This window comes from Anabrus simplex, chromosome 2 (genome assembly GCF_040414725.1).
Source record: "Anabrus simplex isolate iqAnaSimp1 chromosome 2, ASM4041472v1, whole genome shotgun sequence".
NCBI classification, from domain to species: domain Eukaryota; kingdom Metazoa; phylum Arthropoda; class Insecta; order Orthoptera; family Tettigoniidae; genus Anabrus; species Anabrus simplex.
In genome coordinates this window covers 734,631,845-734,654,275 of record NC_090266.1, presented here as the reverse complement: position 1 = coordinate 734,654,275, position 22,431 = coordinate 734,631,845, and the positions used below count along the sequence as shown (strand labels likewise).

General features: G+C 38.3%; 1 protein-coding gene across 3 annotated transcripts in view; it reads left to right on the top strand.

Annotated features, from left to right (window-relative positions):
- LOC136864416 (fibulin-1) overlaps positions 1-22,431 on the top strand; it is a 451,544-nt gene that overhangs the window by 358,833 nt on the left and 70,280 nt on the right. For all 3 annotated transcript variants that reach the window (XM_067141388.2, XM_067141387.2, XM_067141386.2), the window contains one exon: positions 15,542-15,699. In XM_067141388.2, the coding sequence (XP_066997489.2) occupies positions 15,542-15,699 (158 nt within the window). The remainder of the gene's footprint in view (positions 1-15,541; positions 15,700-22,431) is intronic.

Below are 22,431 nucleotides of genomic sequence, written 5' to 3'. Positions count from 1 at the left end.
TCCATCTTCCATCTCCGACCACCAATTGTTGTCCTCTGATATATGCTTTGAGGCCTTGCTTTTTTGCGTCTTTTAAGTGTCTATTTAGGATCCTGTTCTTCTCGATGTTTTCTCTGTTCATCTCCCTTCGTATCCACACTTTCTCTCCTTTTAAATTACTCGAGTTCCTTATCACAATGTCAGCCATCAGGGTGGATAATGATTTCACTCTGATTGGCCTTTTGCCCTTCATTTTGTCCACACGATGTACATCGTCTATATCTACTTCGCTAAAATTGATTTTCATTCTATTCTGTATCACTTCGACCACTTTGTATACTAGTTCCACTTTTGTTTCTTTTTCTTCTTCTTGGACACCATATATGAAAATATTTTTACTCACACTATCTTGCACACTCTTCTCTACTAGTCTCTTAGTATCTCTCAGGTCTCGCTCCAAACTTCTTACTTTCTGTTTCAACACGTCCAACTCATCTTTGTTACATCCTTCTTCTTCTAGTATCTTCTTTACATCTTCCTTAATACTCGACTTTAGGTCCATAAAGTCCATGGATAGCTCTCTAAACATTTCCTTTATTTGTTCTGTCTGGCAAGCCTCTCTTATCATCTCTCTTATTGCTTCCAATTCTTCCCATCCAATGGAACCCACTGGTCCTGGGCCAGGATTAATTTCCACCCCTCCTATTATCAATAACACCATCACCACCGCCGCCACCAGTAGAGTAGCCACCACCCTTCTATTTTCACCTTTTCGCTCCATTCTTGTCTCCATTTTGCTTCCCTTTATGGCGTTCCATCTCCCAATCGCTATCCTGTATTGAGTCAACGTGATGCCCATTGTTCCGCTGCTCCGCGCACTACTCAGCACATCCGCACTCTTTACTGTCTCCAAGACGACTGTGTTCTCAGGCGAATATTACGGTATCCTTGAATGATCCAGGATATCCTAAACAGTGCAAAACACCAAGTCTTAGTACGAGAAATACCCATGTTGTATCCTCTGTTACGTAACTAATAACGATATTTTAACAAGAGTGCTGCAAAATTATGCACTAGTTTTTCTGTTAACTCGTATAAACCTCTGGTCGCAAGTGACAATGTAACCTTTCTTGAGAAAAAATGATGACTGACAGCAACAGATTTAAAATTGGAGCAATATAGTGCCAAGCCACATAATGCATACCGGTATTTGCGAATGTTGGTCAACAAAGGCCTTAAACTAACTTGAGTAAACTTTGAACTGAAAAAGCCACTTGCTATAGATCCATGAGTGTGTTATAACGATTCCTAAAACATAATCTAATGACTTAATAAATTACATAACCGCAGCAACAATGGCGGAAACTTTGGTTATGGTCAAAATAATGCCAGGCAACACTTATCTTACTTCCACTTTGAGAGGGAATTTCACATGCTATATGAGGAAGATAGTCAGTGTCTACATCAGGATCACTGAGATATTCTTCAGAATCACTCGAAAACACAAGCTTCCTCCTACAATCCATGGTAATCTGGGTCTCCTGGTTGCTTGACACTGTTTTGCTCCAAGTGTTTCCAAGAACTGTTGGGGGCAACAAGATGAAAGTCACATGCAGTGCCACTTGAATGTGTTTCTATGCAAGTTTCCAGTGTTTACTGATAGCTTGTCATAATCCTCAACAAATGGCACCGACAGCTCAGTTTGGTCAAAAATGTTGCTTGGCACTCTTTTGCCCCGACCCCTTCAATTAATGCACAGTCATGGTGTGTTGTGTGACCAGTAGCCTGTCTTCAGACCTAACTGTTTGCATGCACCTGCAGAGTGGAGTGACTGGACTGGTAGTCAAAAGTGAACGGCCGGTCAATCAGGCTTATAACATCCTTCAGGCAGACTGTCCAGATAGAGTCCTGGTGTGAGAGGCTTATAAATACGCAGAAATTAGTGAGTATAGTCATTCATGGTTGAATAGAGTAGTGTGTGTGCATTTATTGGGTCATTCTGAACAAAAGTAATAAAAGATACAGTGTTTTATAACAATATGATTTGTTATTGTTCTACCATTGAGAGGTCTTGGAATATCTTGTCCTAACCGGACACAAATGGATATCCATTTCATTAAACCACTGAAAAATAATCTAGGTGGAAGGAAGAAAAGAAATGACACTGAAATTCAGTGAGCTGTAATGACCTGATGTTAGACACAGGACCCTAATTCTTTCAAAGCCGAAATAAATCTGCTAGTAAACTGTTGTGATTTTCAGGATTCATAATCACATTGAATATAAGCATTAAGACATGTTAGAAAAAAATATGATTATCTTGTTGTTTATTGAAAGCTGATTTGCAATAGGAAACAAATTCAATAAAAGCATAGTATGTACACAGAGAATAGAGTAACAGAAAAAATGAGGCTGTCTCAGTGCAAGATGACATTAGCTCCACTTCCATGTTCTGAAGTAACGAAGGTCACTATATTCTCTCTTACTTATATAGAAATACATAATTTAAAATAAGAAAAAAAAAGAGAGACTTGACTTTCAATCTGAATCAGAGACTTTTGTTAGACAGTCCTATTGAAACAATATATTGATCTCTAGAAGCAACTCACTTAACTATCACATTTGGTAATCTTTAAACCAAGTGGGCATCTACCATGAAGGCCCTTGGAGGAGTGGAAGGTAAAGGCTTCCACTATTGTTAACCTCGGCACGTGATGGGGTAGAGTAGTTAGCTCTATGCCCGGCCGCCTTTGCCCCCAGGAATTAACCTGGTACTCATTTTTGGTGTAGGCTGAGTGAACCTCAGGGCCATATCCACCTCCGGAAGTGGAAATCTCGTTTCTTAAATTTTACGACTTCCTGACGGGGATTCGAACCCACGTCCTTTCGGGCGAACCAAGCACGCCTTTACCGCCTCGGCCAGGCTGCCCTCCTTTTATTTTAAAACCAAGTGGGCACCTTTCTTTCTCTCTGTCACTTGCCATATAGAACAACAGGTGTCGCTTCAGGTGCCAGATCTGTAAGTTGCTGAAACTCTTGATCAGTCAAAAGTCTTTGATTAGGGGGTTGTGTCACTGGAGCTGCAGGAATCCTTGGGATGTTGAATGACTGAATGGGGCCAAAGCTGACAGTCTATTTTTTGGCTTTGAAACCAGTATTACTCTCAGCTGAATAACATACCTTGTTCTCCCTAATTCCAGGGTGATCATCTGGTAATGATGTTTTCCAAGCTTCTTCTGGACCATCCTAAGTTAACAAATGTTTGTGTCTTCAATGAAGAACTGGACTTGGATTCTCTCCCCTGGATGAAAAGAGCATACTTGTTTAGTTGTAACCTGTGAGCCCTAGGGTTGGTATGGAAAAATGGTATTTAAGCAAATCCTTTGTTCTCTATACAAGTACAGTTTGGCTGGTTACTAGCCACAAACATGTGGTATTACATGATATTGGCAGTGGCAGCTGCTGGTATCTGAAGCTAGGTGTTGCACCAAAATGTTCAGCATCGCATTTTCATTGCTTACAGAAATAACAAGAAACTCTATTATCTTTAAGTAATGAACTACATTCCTACTAAAATTGAAATGTATCTGGCAATTACAACCCAGGAAATAGGAGGCTAATTATACACTATAACTACAATTGCTCTTGATAATAATGTTATTCGCTTTATGTCCCACTAACAACAATTTTACAAGTTTCAGAGATGCCAAGGTGCTGGAATTTAGTCCTGCAGGAGTTCTTTTACATGCTAGTAAATCCACTAACATAAGGCTGACATATTTGAGCACCTTCAAATACCACTGGACTGAGCCAGGATCGAATCTGCTACATTGGGGTCAGAAGGCCAGCGCCTCAACTGTCTGAGCCCCTAAGCCAGGCACAGTTACTGTTGACTCACATGAATTGAAAATTTGCCCTCCTGTTTTTCATTGAAGCAAGGTGTTGGTAGTGTGGCTGGTCTGGTGTGTCGTGGAAAAGAAATTACCCAGCAAGTTGGCCACGCAGTTAGGGTTGCGTAGCTGTGAGCTTGCATTCGGGGGGTTAGTGGGTTCGATCACCACTGTTGGAAGCCCTGCAGATAGTTTTCTGCAGTTTCCCATTTTCACGCCAGGCAAATGCTGTGGTTGTGCTTTAATTAAAGCCACTGTCACTTCCTTCCAACTCCTAGCCTTTTCCTATCTCATCATCACCATAAGACCTATCTGCGTTGGTGCAACGTAAAGCAAAAATTCTAAATTAAAAAAAATGAAATTACCTTCATGAGAGGAGAGTAAGTAGGAATGAAGTAATCACCGCAGAGTGGTGCAGTCTAACAGGGACATTTGGAACTGTTTTTCAATAGGGGACTTGTTAGTCTCGTGCAACTCCCAGAGACCGATACTGGCGAGCATGCTACCTGATGCTATACAGGCTTAGGCTCGCCCCTGCTGAGGCACATTGCACCACGCTGTCTGCTAGGGTGTTGCCGTAGGAAAGCAAACCCCCTGAGTTTGATTCAAAGCCAGCAGCATGTATTGGTCTGTTATGAAGCATTGGTACAGCAAACGACCAAAGATGGTTGATTTTAACATGTTTTTGGATATATGTTAGGTTTATTCTAAAACATTAGAAGAAAACACGAGAAATGAAGTGCAAAATTATTGGGAGTTGTGCAACACTGCAACAATACCACACACTGTCCCTGGATATTGGAACAGGATGGTTTGTACCTTATCCTGGATTGTTGCATGGTCTTTTGTAATAGCCTTCAATCTGTGTCTTAAGGTCTGTACATTCCATTCCTTAAGATCGTTTGTAGCTGGGGTGTCCTGGTGCAATGATTTTTTGAAACATTCCATTGACTGTAGAACAGGTATGAAATTCTTTGCTCTGGAAAACTGAAACATTGTCCAACACAATGTCTTGTGGGTATCTGTGTACTGAAAAAATGCCTTCAAAAGGATAAATTCTTGTAGAGCTGGCAATGGCTCGGTATGGCAGATGTTCCCGTTGGGCTTGTGTCAGTTTACAAAACAAGTGGTAAGCAGGGGTCAAACAGCACAAGTACTTCTCATTGCAAAGTTCAGCCTTTATTTTCAGATATCCAGACTCAAAATTTAGTCTCAATGCCCAGTGGTCACCCTTCCTTAGCAAGCACCAAAGAGGATAGGAAACAGCTGAAAAATCTGGAACAAATTGGTTATAATGGCTAAAAATCCCAAGAAATCTCAGAACCTCCTTGGAATTAGATGGATGTGGCATGTCTTGAATGATGCAGAGTTTCAATGGCTACTTGCTGATCTTGTTATACTCAATAATATGACTAAGATATTCCATTTTTTGTCAAAAATTTAGCATTTTTGTTTGTTGAGATAAAAAATCATAACTGGAAATTCTTTATAGGCAGGACTGTAAATTTTGTGTGCATTCTTCAAATGTAGTTCCACTGATGATTATGTCATCAAAATATGATTTTAATTTTTTGGAAAACCTTTGAGGATCTGTGAAAGAATTTGATTGAATTCAGATTAACTTTTCTGAGGCCTAGTTCTAAAAATGAGATGATTTGCAATAGGTGCCATGGTGGATTGATATTGTCTGGATCCTTCTCCTTTCATCAACTCTGAGGTGTAGGTTTTGAAAGATCGTGAATTAAGGAGGTTGTTGATGACACATCAAAATGCCGTATTGCATGATTTCCCTCAACCAAACTTTCTTTCACACCACTCTTGTAATCAATACACAGTCAAACACCATAATCTGGTTAAAGGATCATCACTAATGACAAACACCAGTCCCTGGCAGCAAGAGGAGAAATGATCTCATCTGCTTCGAGCAAAACTAAGACTTTATTCACACGTCCCCAGGGTGCAAAAGCAATGTTGTGTTCCTTAGTAAAAAAAGAAGTTTATCTCCTTTTCAGTCTGGCTTCATGGCTAAATGGTTAGCATGCTGGTCTTTGGTTACAGGGGTCCCGGGTTCGATTCCCGGCAGGGTTGGAAATTTCAATCATTATTGGTTAATTCCCCTGGCATGGGGGCTGCGTGTATGTGTCATCTTCATCATCATTTCATCCTCATCATGATGCACAGGTTGCCTCTGGGTGTCAAATCGAAAGATCTGCACCTGGCAAGCCGAACATGTCACTCCTGGCAAGCCGAACATGTCATTGGACACTCCCAGCACTAAAAGCCATCCACCATTTAATTTCATCTTCTTTTCAAAGCTGAAGTGTGACTTAGAATTCTGGTATACATCCTACTTTTTCTTGGAAAACTGGTGAAAAATTATTGAAAACGTCCTTGGCTGAATTCACCAAATGAACATGGGAAAGTTGAAATGAGTTGTTTATTTCTGCATCAACCTGTTGAAATTCAATTATCAAACCTCTTATCCTCTTATGGTGTGCAACATTAATGGAAATTTGCCCTTTAGATTCAATTATACTGCCTGAATAAAAACTAAAAGCAATATTTCAATGCTTGAATGGCACATTTGAATTCAGCCAGTTTAAATCATTTTCTGCCAGTAAGAACAACTTAACATATGAATCAACTTCAAAATGCTTAGGTCTGCTATTAGGACTGTCAGAAATGAACTACCTCTCAGTGTCAGGCACAATTTTAAGCAAATTGACAGATAGGTGCAAACATTTGCAATATGTTTTCTGCAAGATTCACATTTAAGTTTGGTCTCTTTCTATGCAACAGTTATCAATTTGATGGTTATTCCTCATGCATCTAATGAGCAGTTGTTGAATGCCAAGAGCTATATAATCAAGTCAAAGTTGAGAATGAGAATTCCAGTATGCTGGGCTGGGTGATTGTACACTGGATTGAGGATCGGATAGATTTTCGGAATGGTGCCTTGAGGTCATATTAGTGTCATATGTGTTAAAATTTGAATGACTCATACTTGAACACTGGGCTAGTTCTTTACTTCCAAATTTTGATGCTTCAAGGGCAGTTGCCTTCATTGAAATATCCTAGAATGAAGTAACAATTGATTGTAAAATTTGTTCACATCATCATGCATCCAACGAATAAACTGGGCTCTGGAAAAAAATGTGCCATAGGAATGCTCTGATTAAATTCAAATTGAACTGAGAATTCACATTCTGTAAGGTCATGCTGTTGTGCAGCAACATATTGAGCAATTAACTGATGTTCTTTTCATACATATTTAAAAAATACTGTTGGGAAACAACCACATTTTTCATGTGAATGAACATTTCTTTCACGATTTTACTAAATCATTATACATAAACAAATGTCAGATATAGTGTGTTCCTTTCCTACACTTATATTATCCCATTGGGAACATTTTCTCCTTTTATGTTTGTCCTCTGTTCCTATTATTTTACCACCCATATTTATCTTTCTCTTATGCTCTTCCCCTTTCCTGTACTTCTTATCCTACTCCTATTCCAAATAAAGACTGAAGATCTATAAAGATGGCCTCTCAATGAATGTTGATGCTCTCCCTCCTGATGAAGCTGGGAAGTAGAAACAAACTCATCGGTGATAGAAAAGAGATGTATTTAGAAGAACTGAAATCTGTTTGAAGATGGCAGTGTATGAAGACTGGAGATTGTTCTGACCTATTCTTTTGTGTTGCTGTGTTTGTCCTTGTCTCCTATTTCTGTTGCTCCCTCTTCCCACTCTGGCCAGCCATTATATTTGTCTTATTATACTGAATGACAGATGGGCAACCCATGTTATTATATCAGTAAGTAACATCCAGAGGGTGAATATAGTAGAATAGGTTAACAGACAGATCACAGAAGAGCAATTGACTGCTATAGTTAGTAACAGCCATTATAGTGTCCATACAGTACTGAATGATAGGCTGTATTATTATAATATTTGCACCTAGTATGTCCCATAAAACCAGAAAGAGGAACAATGAGAAGTCATGTTATCCTATGTAATGTATCACCCTTAATGTTGTATAGAGGGCAGTCAGATAAAATTTGGAAGAAGCCCACAGAAAGAAAGTAATATAATTACATGTCATAATATATGATCTTGGAGCAATGGTTATCATTGGCAGGGTCAATGATAAAGGCTTCCAAGGAAGAACCATGTGATGTGATCCAGTTTCTCATAACTTAAGGCCACACCATAGAGTGGAAGCAGTTTCTGATCAATATTGTTTTAGTGCTTCAGTTATCAAAGGCTGAGTATCGATTTTGCAATATGACTGATTGTGTTTATGGGATAACCTACAGCCAGGCAACCCTTCTTGTTATATCAGTAAGCAACATCTAGAGGGTGAATGACTAGGATTGGTTAAGAGACAGATCCCAGAAGAGCAATTTGCTGCTATAGTTGGTAATAGCCATTATAGTATCCATAAAATACTGAATGACAGGCTGCATTATCATAATGTTTGCATCTAGAGGGTCCTATAAAACTAGAAAGAGGAACAAGAAACACCATGTAAGTGATTCTGTCAAAAGCTTCTAGACCATTACCAATTGGAAGTCAGTGATTTCCTGTGTCACACCATGGTGGGACAAGATTACCTATTATCAGAATAACCCTGATATGTGTCTTGCCATCATGCAGTGGAAACATGTGGAGTCACCACCACCAAAGAGCAAACAAGGCAATAATGATGTTGTTCCTTGATTGCTGTGGACCTAAACTAATGGAGTGTTTGGTGCAAGATCTGACCTTGCATCACTGTGGCAGCAGATTAAGACCTAGAGGTATAATTTCCTAACAAGGAGCTCTTTCCTCCTTCAGGATAATGCTAGAACCCACACAGCAAAATCTCTCAAATTGCTCTGTAAATTCTATTGGGTGATCCTGGCCTATTCATCCACCTGCCCTGATTTCTTCCCATGTAAATTTCCAACACACTGGATGTTGTCAAGAGGATATGAACCAGTTTCTTAATGATTTGGAAGAAGTTTTACTAAAGAGAGAGGAATCATTTTAGGAGATCTGAATGCACAGATTGAGACAGAGAGAACAGGATATGAGAATGTAATGGGACCTTGTGGAAATGGAGGAAGATATATAGAAGATGAACATCTCCTTGACTTCTGTATGAGGAATGGGTTGGTGGTTAAAAATAGTTGGTTCAAGAAGAAACAGGGCCATAAGATAACACGATACAGTTGGGATGGACTACAAAAGACTGTAATTGATTATGTCATCTCAGATGAAGAAAGGAGCAGAATAGTAACAGATGTCAGAGTAATACCAGCAAGAGTCTTACAGTAACCACCATCTATTAGTAGTGGACCTAAGAAACTTTTATGTGCCAGAAGTACAGAACAGGAAAATGCCAAAATCAAAGTATGGGAACTCCAGAAAACAGACAAGAGAACTGAGTATCAAAACCAGATACAAACCTGTTACCAAGAGATGAAAGGAGAAATGGAGAGGCCGAATGGACCAGACTAAGGGACACATTTGTTAAGGAAGCAACTGAAGTTAGTGGAAAGACAAGTATGAAAACAAGAGAGAAGGAAACACCTTGGTGGAATGAAAGAGTGAGAGCAGAAATCAGGGAAAGAAATATCGTGTGGAAAGAAAGGGATTGAGAGAAAAATAAACTGGATCTTACTAGAGATGAGGCAAAGATCAGAAACCTCAAACAATTATATCAAACTACGAAACTGGACATTAAAAGAACAGTTACAAAAGAAAAGACCAAGCCATGGAATATATTCACTCAGAAACTGGAGGAAGACAGCAGAGGCAATAAGAAACTACTGTATAGTTTTATCAGAGGTAAAAGGAAGCCAATGAATACCATAAAGGCAATTGAAGATGAAAATTGAAATCTGGTTAGGACAGAAAGTAACATGAGAGAAGTTCTGATGAACCATTTCAACTACCTACTGAATAGACCAGTTCAAGAACAAAGTACAGAAGCAGAAATCCAAGCCTACAGTGAGGAACCTCCTACCACCTGGACAGAAACATAGACAGCCTTAAAATCTACGCCTGAAGGAAAATCCTCAGGTGCAGATGAATTGAATGCAGACATGATAAAGGCAACAGGCATCCAGGGTACACAATGGCTGGACAGAGTAGGCCCTACCTTATGCCATATGGTCAGCCAACAAAATACCTGCAGATTGGAGCAAGGGCATTATAATTCCCCTATTTAAGAAGGGCAGCAGACGGAAACCCACCAACTATAGAGGAATAACACTGCTGTCTCATGGGCTGAAAATTCTAGAGAAGATCATAGAAAAGAGATTGTAAACCATCATTGACCCACAGTTAGAGGAGGAAAAATATGGATTCAGAAGTAACAGATCAACAATGGATCTAATGTTTAACACCCACATGCTGATGGAAAAGTATTGTGAGAAAGGCAAGAACCCGGTCATTGTATTCCTCCATATAGGAAAGACAGTGTTATAAGAGATAAGATCTAGGAGTACCTAAGGAAAAGAAATGTGCCTGAAGGACTGGTAAGGAAAATTCAGGTGTTGTACAAAAACTGTACTAGCTGTGTACAAATTGGGGAAGGTCAATCATCATGGTTTGAGTCTAAGAGTGGAGTTCAGTAATGAAGTGCACTGTCCCCACTACTGTTAATCACTGTTATAGACGATATAATGAAGAACGTCAAGGAAAGTTTAGGTGAACTGAATGCAGTGGCCTTTGCTGATGATATCATGACTTGGTGTGAAACAGAAGAGGAAGTACAGACCAGACTCAACATAATTATATAAATCCCAGTTCCAGGAATATAACCTCAACCTCAGTGAGACCAAGACAGTGGTGATGTCTGTCAACAGAGAAGGGTGTCCATCAAGTGTAAAACTAGGAGACCACCAGCTAGAGTGTGTGGATAGTTTTCCTTACCTTGGAAGTGTAATCTCCAGTGATAATTTGATCAGAAAGGAAATGACAAACAGAGTGCAAAAGGGATCAGAATTCTACCAACATGTAAGAACACTTTTATGGGATGACATGATTCCAAAACCAGCCAAACTGATGACATTTAACAGCTATTTCATACCTATGGCATTGAAGCATGCACCTTCACAAAAGAGATTCAAGCATCAAAGATGAAATTTCTTAGATCCACCATCCAGAAGACCAAGATGGACTAGTTAAGAAATGAGGAGGTGAGAAAAGAAGCCAGAATAAAGACATCCCTTTTAGACAGAATCAGTACATCCAGACTACAGTGGTACGGGCATGTGATGAGGATAGAGCCTACAAGAAAAACCAGAATAAATTTGGAAAGACAGGTGGGGGGGAAAAGACCTGCAGGAAGACCTAAAACCTGATGGACAGACATGATCAAGGTTGATCTAATTGCCAGAGGATGGACAGTGGATGATGTTCTCCATGACAAAATCTACATGGACAGGAAGAAGTGGAGGAGGCTCATTAACAGTACCCAGGAAACTGGAACTCTACAATGATGATGATGATGATGATGTAAGTTTCCATGTGCCTGAAGAACCACTCCTGGTTAGAGTGAGAAGTATAGGAGAGAGTGCAACATTAGCTCCACTCACAGCCTCAAGAATTCCTCAGCAGAAGCATTCATCACCTGGTATCACAATGAAAGAAATGTATTTGTAAGTGTGGATAGTCTTAGCATGTTTATGTAATTTTATTTCATTAATTGCCTTTGACAAAGTTTTGACAGTCCCTTAAATATTAAACTATGTATAATGTCTGAGATATTGCATTGTATTGTACAGTAATTGTAATACTGTAATTCTGCAATGCAATTACTGAGCAAGTTGGTTATATGGTTTGAGGCATGTAGCTGTTGGCTTGCATTTGGGAGGTAGTGGGGTGGAACCCTAATGTCAGTAGCCATGAAGATTATGTTCTATGGTTTCCTATTTTAACATCCTGCAGATGGTATGGCTAAACTTTTATTAATGCCAGTGTCTTCCCTCCCAGTCCTATCCCTGTCCTATACCATCATTGCTCTATGACCTGTCTGAGTTGGTGTGATATAAAACAAATAGCAATTAAAATAAAATAAAAGTTTAATAAACTTGGATAAAAGGGAGAAGTGACTCCTCCACTTCCTATCTTGATTTTAGATCAGATGTGCAATATCATAAGATATCTACAGAGTGAATCATGGCAGAAGAGTGTAGAAGTGCAGTGTCAAAGAGAGCACATGGTGGGGGTTACTACACTTCTTCTTTCATTTAGGATCATGAGTGTGCAGTTATGACATATAAAAACAAACTCTGTGGTCTTGTTATAAGTAGCCAGAGTAAGGAAGTAACAGCAAACACATTGGATTTTGCTGAATCACTTGTTCTTTTAAAGGATATTAAGAAGCATGGAGCCAATGTACAGGCGTTTCAGAAATAAGTATATTCAGAATAGCTTCCACAAAGCAGATAATTACTGCAAGTAGGCATAAGTGATTATGAAATAAGTATGGTATTTTCAATGTAAATTTAACACATTGTCAACATAAATTTCTCATAGGGTGGTGAAAGGCTCATGTCTCTCTGTCACTAACCCACACAGGAAAGTCCAAGACAGCTATTGACTAAATCCATCTCCTCATTTCCTACAGTACACAAATGCCTATAGTTAACATATCAGGTGAATGCAAAACAAGAAAATGGTAGGGGTGGTAACAGTTGGTTTTTAGGGGGTTAACAAAGGGATTATCAGCCTGTGAAAAGAGAAATTACAAATGGAATTGAGTTACTAGAGCTTGGATTTATAGTATTAATATGTAATTCAAATACAAGTAACTTAACATAATTTAATAATGAGATATTGTTATATTATCCGATCAAAAATATCCAAGACACCAGCTCAAGTGTTCCTTGCATATAGTGCTCAGTAGTGGACACTAACATCGGGGCCTTTATTACTGCTCCAACTCTGCAAGGTAGACCAATTACCAGATGTGGGGAAGCCTCCAGGAAAGTCCTCTTTCTGTAGCGCTGTGGCAAGCAACTTTCAGTCTCCCATTTTTTAGCAGCAATGGTGCTGATCTGATAGAGTATATTATATATAGGTATACACCTGGCCCAATGGCAAAATGGATGGAGGAGGAATGCTTACTGTTCAGTTCCCAGTGGTTGTAGATATGGAGGAAGTCACACCAGATGTCTGAAGGAGCATCTCAACTATAAACTGAGTCTGCAGCAGTCCATTACCTTAAACATATTCATGCCAATTGCATTTTTTCCTGCTATCTTCATTCACTATTTGAAGTCCAGCAGCATTTAGTACTGGTGGATTATAAGCAGGAGCATTTGTATACTCAGAAATGAGTAGCTGCAGCAGCAGCTGCTACCATCGATGATGACATACTGACATGCTAAAATTCATGGCATAGGGGTTGAGTAACATGCAGGCCCTCCTCTAGCTCGACCAAGTGTAGCAACTCATTGTGGCACCAATTCCACAAAAGAAAGAAACACCTGTGAAGAGATTCTGACCTATGCTATTTGAATAGCTACCCACAGCTTCCTGCTATTTGTAGGTGTATGATCTTGAGTGTGAACAGACCCTACCATAACAACCTGTAAATGTTCAACAGGACCCATATCAGGTAAACAAGGTGCTACAGCAGTCGTTAAAATTCTCCAGAATGCTCCTCAAACCGGTTCCGGCAATTTGGGCCTGGTGACATGGTGCATTATCCTGCCAGAATATCTCATTGTTGTCGGGGTCTATTCAGGGCTGCAGGTGGCTACTAAGCAATTTAACGTAGCAGTTACTGGCCTATATGGTGCCTTGTTGACAACTGGGGTCCATGGCTCCATATCTGAACCCTACCATCTGTTCAAAACAACTGGAACAATGAATCATCGAACCAAGCTATATGTCATCAATCCTCCAGGGTCCAATTAGCAACATCACATACCCAGGTGAGATGCTGTGCTATGTGTCATTGTGTTAACAAGGGTACTCCCATAGGCCTTCTGCTTCCACATCCCACTGACATTAAAGAAAGCTGCAGAGACCTGCTGAATATGTGTCTGGTACCTCCTACATTCAATGTGTATGTTTTTTGAGCCAGTGCAGCTTGTCTGTTACCATGGAAAATTCTAGCCATATGCTGGTAATTGCAACCATTATGCATCTGTGATTGGCCACTGCACTGTTCACTGATATACTGATATCCCATGACTTTTGACAATGTCAATATATTTATATAACTAATTATTTCACTATGAGCCTAAACCTTAAACCTGGATATCATGTGAGTACCCAAACTTGTAAGGTGTAGGAATGTTCTAATTGCTGGAGAGAGAATAAACAATTGTGGAAATAAATAATTCAGAATTTTACATATTGTTGGAGGAAAGTTTACCAACTGCATTTCATTGCATAATAAGTTGTTATTGGTTTCCTGATCTTGACTTAATTTTGTATTTCAGCATCTGGAAGATAATTTGCAACTTTCCTCAGAATAAAGAGGGTGTTTTTTAAAGTTGTGCAAGGTAGGCACAATGCTGGTCGTGTGGTGACCTCACCATGTGCAGCCATGGTACCAGAGTTATCTGCAGACTCTGATTGAGAGCTGAGTGGTGTGATGAAATGTTAATGTATGAAACTGCTTGACTTCAACAAGAGTTTAATGTTGTTCCCATCACACTAATGTGAATATACTTATTTTAGTAATGTAGTTTCTGTATCAATGTTTTTAGTATAGTGTTGCCTAAAAAGTGATGTTTACTTAGAGAAACATGTTTTCATCGTGGAGTGCTATGTGAAGTATTCTTCTGTCAAGTATTGCAAGTGTCATTTCATTCATAGATTTTATGGTGCCCATTTTCCATGTAGAAATATAGACATAAACTGAATGGAAAAGTTTACACTATTTGACTGTCACACAAGCAAAGAATTACACAGGAACATTTGGTAAGTTATATCGAATATCTCATGGCTGAGACTCCTGAAGTGTCTGAAAACCTGTTTAGGAGGTGCCAAATGTGTTAGAGAGCTGAAGGAGATACTGTATCTTTGAGCATGCCCTTTAATGCCAGATAAGTTTTTAATCTCTTAGTTTTACCAGAAATAGCTTTCTATGACTGTTATTTGATGCTGAGTAGCACACAGATACAGAACACATTTTTAATGGCCAGCAGACAAGTTTTAATGAGGCAGCTTGGCATGGCTTGAGTAGTGCTGCTGAACAGTTATAAAATGAAACCCGTATCCCTTTAGTTATGATCATCTCTCTATAATGATATCCTCTAGTTTGCATGGTTTATTCCACTAATACAGATGATGTACATAGCAACATAGGAGTGTTATAAACAAATATGCATGGTCCCATAAGTTGCTCATTATGGGATGTAGTGGCTCAAAAACACCCTGTAAAATTATACTCTCACATTATGAGTTTCAAGGTACTTAAAATTTATTTCTTAAGGAACTAATTACAGGTCTATGTAAGATTTGAAGATTAAGTCTTTAGCCAATGGACTGTAAAATATATCTTTAGAACAGTGGATGAATAAGGTGATCCATCCCCTTTGCTGAATATGGCCTCTTTGTAATCATAATGTTAAGGAATTAATACTTTAAAATGCCCCATTGATTTGCAGAGGGCATCATTCATATATCCTAAACATTTTGTATGAATTGTTTGATTACAGATGTTGATGAATGCGCTCGAGGAACTCATGAATGTGCTGCAGATCAAATATGTCAAAATATATATGGTAGTTATATTTGTGAATGTCCTAGTGGCTACTTCATGACACAAAAGAAGGAATGTGAAGATATCGATGAATGTACACGATATGGCGGAGGGGTAGGTAGACATTTCTTTGCTTGTACGCAGTTTTGTAAAATAGTTTTTCCTGTAATCATTTATAAGGGAGTATTAACAATACTAATCAAATAATCAGTTTTAGAATTTGAAGAAGATAATAATCATTCATTTATTTAGCTTTCAAAGACTGCATAATTATATATTATGAAATTTGCCAACTGGAGAACTTGTCAAGTGATTTCTTAACATTAACAATAATGTATGCACAATAATGACCACTTTGCAAATAAACAAATATTGCATAATTGGAACATCACATATTAATTAATAGTGATAATTAATAATATTAATTACTTTTATTTTCAAGAAAATGTTCTTGAAGGAGGTACTAGCAACAAGACATTACTGATGAGATGCCAATGCCCTTTGAAAATATTCAGAATGTTTAAAAGTTAATAATAGCACAATTATCAATAATCAATACTTACAGGATGTAAAATAAAAGCCATGAAGATTATATTAACAATAAGTACATAACCAGTGAGACATCAATGTGCTTTTTAAAACTGCAGCATTTTCAAGATATTAAGGTTTACAAGTAATTAATAGCATCATTACCACCACTTCTCATGTATTTTCCGTACAATAAAAACAGTTACTCATCAAGAGATTTTTAATGCTGTGGAGAATGAACTGAAGGCACTAATATCCTTATCCTTTACTCTTGTGCTCAAGAAAGGTATTATTTCTATTACTGTGATTGTCATGGTTCTTTCTGAACCGATCAATATTTTGTTTCAGATTTAGAATGCATTGCATGATGTAATAGATCATTCATTCCGTCATGAAGTTCTCAGTATGACACTACAATTCTGTCTAACAAAGTTTAATCCAATCAACTCGTTTCTGAAACAAGTAAGACAAAGAATATTTTATAATGAAAGACTACAGCGGAAAGTGATTTATACAAAGTTTGACATAGATTGATCTGTACAAAAATATGCTCAGCTTATGTGTTGCAAAGTGTACACCTATCCTGATTACAAGAACAAACCACTGGTTTATAGCCTTTCTATGTCTAGATCTCTGCCATTCTTTTTCCTCTTTCTCATAGTTCCAAACTTCCCTTTAGCCGCAGCCTGCCCCAAACATAACTTATTTCTAAATTTTGATTACGGTACGTATAAAAATTGCTCTGCACACTTACTAATTAGTCAACTGATCTTGACCACTCTGTGATAGGTGGTGTTTAATCTTGTCCAAAAATGCAATTTCCTCAGTTAAACTCTTTCCTTTTCTCAGTGACATCCTAACTTACAGCAAGACAATCATTTGGATTACTGTCAAAATATTTCCTAGTTCAAGCCAGGAAAAGTATACTGTTCACTTACACATTGAAGTCACAACTATTGTGAATTCTATTCAAATATCCTGCTGGGTATGCACTGCCACATTTCTTGCTCGCTTTCACACCAGATGTCATACTGCACAAGTTTTCATCTTATGAAGTCTTGTGCACTCAAACCACTGACTACCTACATATCGAGTATACATCTCAATGGCCCTAATTTGTCCCATTATAAATAAGTCAACTCACACATTGTGTGTTACTCACAACAGTGTATCACTCACAATTCATGACTGACAGTTTCTCTATACAGTTCTTTTTTGCATCACTTCTAGAATATTCCTTTCCTTGAAAGGTTCTGATGTTTTTTACACCAAAATTATATTTATAGAGACTGCACAATCAATCATCAATCATAATTGATCTGCATTTTGAGCTGTCATCCAAGTGGCAGATTCCTATCAATTGTTTACCTAATTTTTATTTAAATAGTTTCAAACAAATGGGAAATTTCCCATAATGAATTATTTCAGTCCCTAATTCCTCAACCTATAAGTAAATATTTGACCCAGTTTGTCATCTTGTACTCCATCCTTATCATATTATGAACCTTCCTACCTTTAAATGCTCCACTCAAGTTTATGTAGCCGACTACAGTTACAAGCCGGAGTCATGTAAGTTTGGCAACGTGCAACGGTGTGTAGTGAACTTTGTCTTGCATTTCGTTTTATTTTTCGCGGATATGTTCCAGTATATATAACAAGATAACTGATTAAATAAGCATACGTAGAGCCTATTATCGAAATAATGTGAAGGCACAGCGGGACTGAGTAGCTTGGACGATAATGCTGGCTTTCTGAGCCTAACTTGGCAGGTTTAATTCTGGCTCAGTCCAGTCGCATTTGAAGGTGCTCAAATACGTCAGCCTCATGTCACTAGATTTACTGCCACGTTAAAGAACTCTTACGGGACAAAATTCCGGCATCTCCCAAAAATCAATAAATCAATAATGTTATTATTTGTGAATGCGCAGATTACATTTAGGTTATTAGTAAAACATTTTGTGTATTTACAGATGCCCAGAAAATGTTGTGTTCACATGTATATTAGCAACTATAGCATAAAAAAGAAAGTTTTATTACCTAGTTTAGGTTTCCTTCAGATGAGGAATTAAAACAAAAATGAATTTGTCACTTAAACAGGATAATTGGGAACCTGGGATGGATTCAGACGTGTGCATAAAGCATTTTACACAAGAAAGTTTTTCAACAGGGGATAAAATTTGTGAGAGCAAAGGAAACATAACTAAACTACCACCTAGACCTAATGAGCTTCTTCCTGATGCATGTTCAATTCTTTTCCCAAATTTGCCAAAATGTTTGTTATCGAAAATTGTTAAAAGAGAAGATCCTGAAGGTAGGAGACTGGAAATGGAGTGTACGGAAAACAAAAAGATGGATGATTGCCAAATGTAAGCCATTTATTAAAATATCACCAAGATATGAATGTCACTGTGTATGTTAATATTTAAAAGAAACTACGTGTTTAGCTGATAGAGGTGGCTTTCTGAGCCCAACACGGCAGATTTAATCCTGGCTCTTTCCGGTCATATTTGAAGCTACTCACATACGTCAGCCTCGTGTCAGTAGATTTATTTACTGGCACGTTAAAGAACTCCTACGGGACAAAATTCCAGCATCTCCCAAAAAAATCAATAAATCAATATTATTATTTGTAAATGAGCACACAGTCTCAACTAAAGAAATATTTGTTACATTTTACAGGAGCCACTGCTAGCAGTGTTAGTGTTGTATGTGTACAAAGAAATGTAGTTTCATTAGGTAAGCAGTGAAAGCACAGACTCTTTGCCTTACCTCATAAATTCAAGGGAACAATTTGAACTTGCACTAAAAGAAGAAGAGTTACTCAAAAAGTTTTGTTTGAAACTGTGAAAGCAAATTATTTGCTGTTAGGGAAGTTTCAGAGTGATAACTTAGAAAGAAGATTTGGTCAGTACCGATAGCTTAGTGGTTGTAACTACAATGTTACTACACTTACAGTCCTAGGAAGTGAGATGAAAATTAGGATTAAGGGTGTTCCATGCTTGCAGTGGTGGTGGTATAGAAAAGTGCACTTTGGCTGTAGCCACTTAAAAATGTCAGATTCCATCAAGGCAGGTGATATTAGGCCCAATATGGAAGTAATAAACAAGTTAGACTCACTTTTCTTCTTTCTTCTTTTTCCGCCGCTTTTCCCACACCTGTGGGGTCTCGGGTGTGAACTGTGTCGTACATGTGGATTTGGCGCTGTTTATTTTTTGCTGTACATCGCACCGACACAGATAGGTCTTATGGTGACGATGGGATAGGAAAGGCCTAGGAATTGGAAGGAAGCGGCCGTGGCCTTAATTAAGGTACAGCCCCCGCATTTGCCTGGTGTGAAAATGGGAAACCACGGAAAACCATCTTCAAGGCTGCCGACAGTAGGGCTCGAACCCACTACCTCCCGATTACTGGATACTGGCTGCACTTAAGCGACTGCAGCTATCGAGCTCGGTGTGGCTCTCTTTTATAGCAGGATGCCCTTCCTGATGCCAACCCTAAATGGAGGGTTGTAATTACTTTTGCATGTTTCTGTGGTGGTTGGTAGTGAAGTGTGTTGTATGAATATGAAGAGGAAGGTGTTGGCACAAACACAAACACCCAGTCTCTGAGCCAGAAGAATTAATCAGAGGTGATTAAAATCCCCGACCCAGCCAGGAATCAAACCCGGGATCTTCTGAACCAAAGGCCTCAACGCTGATCATTCAGCCAATGAGAAGTTAGACTCATCTTTATGATATGAATTTTTTGGCGGGCATTTTGAAATGTCAGGGATACTGTACATTTCTGGGTAAGTAGTAAGAACAATATCCAGAAGGATAAGCTATGACACATGTTTAGTTCTCCTGCAGAGTAATGAAACAAATTACCCCTATTTTGAAGAACTTCAGAGAGGTGGGTTAGTGGAGCCATCAGATTGTGTTATGTGTGTATGCGTAACAGTGACAGGAACCTGGTTGGTATCTGAAGACTACAAGGAAGACTGTCTGGATTGTCAAAATTGCAAAGAATTTCTCTTCTCTCTGCCTGGAACTGCTTTAGGAAGATATGAAAATCAACAGTTCTGGTTTAACGCCGTCATTGTGGACGTGACAAGAATGGTTTGATAGATTTATTGTCTACATTTCCTAATGTCGTGTTAAATAATTATAGAAAGCAGATGAAAAACAAGATTTATGTCAGCAGTGAGGATAAAAACATGAAACAGAGGAAGCTATCAATGCTCCACAACAATTGAGCTTATGAGTATTGCTCTTAAAGTGTTTTGTTTTTATTAATGTAAAATGTGTATTTCTAACTTCAGTGAATGCATTTACTGATATGTGTGTTTCTTAGTAGTATCGTTTTATGAATAATGTGCATTTATCATAATCATTGTGTTTGTCTAAATGTAGTGAATATGGGTGAAGTCATTCAAAGTTGGACATGCCCCCCCTTTTTTCTTGGCCTCCGTTTGACAGATGGGTACGGTACAGTGTGGCCAAGCGTACCTTCTGGCTTTAATTGTAGATGGCTCTGATTAATGTCATTCCACATCATCTCTCCACTGACAGCTTAAACATACCACTTAGTCAAACAGCTCATCTCCTTACTCCCAAAGTTCCCAGGTCACAGTTTGCAACATTTTTTTAACACTATTCCTTTGTCGGAAATCCCCAGAACAAATTGTTCTCTACACTAGAACCATAATCTAATAGTGGTCTTGCCCGTGATTTATACATCCTCTCTTATACATCGTTGCTACAAATCCTAAATACCCTCATAACCATATGAAGGGAGCTGTAACTTTTACTTACATCATTAATGTGATTATCCCAAATAAGATTTTTCCTTATATTAACATGCAAGTATGTACAGTGATCCCCGTGCGGTACATTCACGCCCGTCAACACTGTAATTAAAACTGAGAGGATGTTTCCTCTTGGTGAAGCATACAACCTGACCTTTCATCCCATTTATCACCATACCAACACTGCTGTCCATATCAACAAATTGTTGAAGTCACAATCCTGTAACTTATTTACTCATCTATATAGGGTGTATCATAATCAGTAGCTCAAATTGAAACAGCTGTAAGTACACAATACTAGAAACAAAAAGTCTTAGTGAACATGGGTCTGCAAACAAGCTGTTTGAGACATAATATAGAATTTGTGGTTACCAGCCACCACTGGCTGTGTGTCAACATCATCCTAGTTAGGGAAAGGCACCGATACAACATTAAGAAAAGTTATTAGATACTTTGGTAGAAGGGCAGTTGTTTTTAATAAACAAGAAAACCATCTTGCTGTGCATGAGTCACCACATCAGCAACATTTCTCATTGAATGTGTGCTGAGGGGTACTAGGTGGTTGTCTTACTAAGCCATACATTTCACTGAACAAACACAATGGATGGAATTTCCTTTGTTTTCTTCCAGAATTGTCTGCATCCGGGTACAGTCATTGTAACATGTAACCGTAACATACTAAGTAAGCCTGTTTTATTGTTCATTAAAAACAAATGCTCCTCTACCAAAGTATGCAATAACTTTTCTTAACATTGTATTGGTATCTTTTCCTAACTAGGATGACATTTACTTACAAGCGGTCACCAGTGATGACTGGTAATCACAAATTCTAAATTATTTCACAAACGGTTCATTTGCGGACCCATGTTTCGTAAGATATTTTTGCTCCTAATATTGTGAACTTATAGCTGGTTAATTTGCACATTTAATTATGATACACTCTGTACCATAGGTATAACATCTTCTGCTTAAAGCCTCTTCTGTGATTCCATTTCTTTACTAATATCAGTTATAATATACAAGTGTATAAGAAAACATAAAGTCCAAAAATACTGCCTTGTGGGACCCCCCTTTAATCATTACAGGATCAGATAATGCTTCACCTACTTTAATTATGTAAGTTCCATTTTCTAGAAAATAAGCCACGCATTCAACAACTATTTTGCCCAATCTGATGGACCTCATTCTCTTCTTCTGTCTCCTATGATATACCCTGTCAAAAGCTTTGGATATACAGTCCATTTTAATTTCTGAATACAAAATATTTGCTATGTCTTGCTGGAATCCCATAATTTGAGTCTCACTGAAATAACATTTCTGAAATCTGAACTGCCATCTGACAAACCAGTTATTAATTTTGCAAACATATCTGATGTAATCAGAAAGAATGCTTTCCCAGATCATATATACAACAGATGTCAAGCTGATTGACTTGTAATTACGAGCTTTATGTTGGCACTCTTCAGTTTGTACACCAGGGCTCTCCATTTATTTGATATAGCTCTTTCCAGCAAGCAGTACTACTTTCTTTA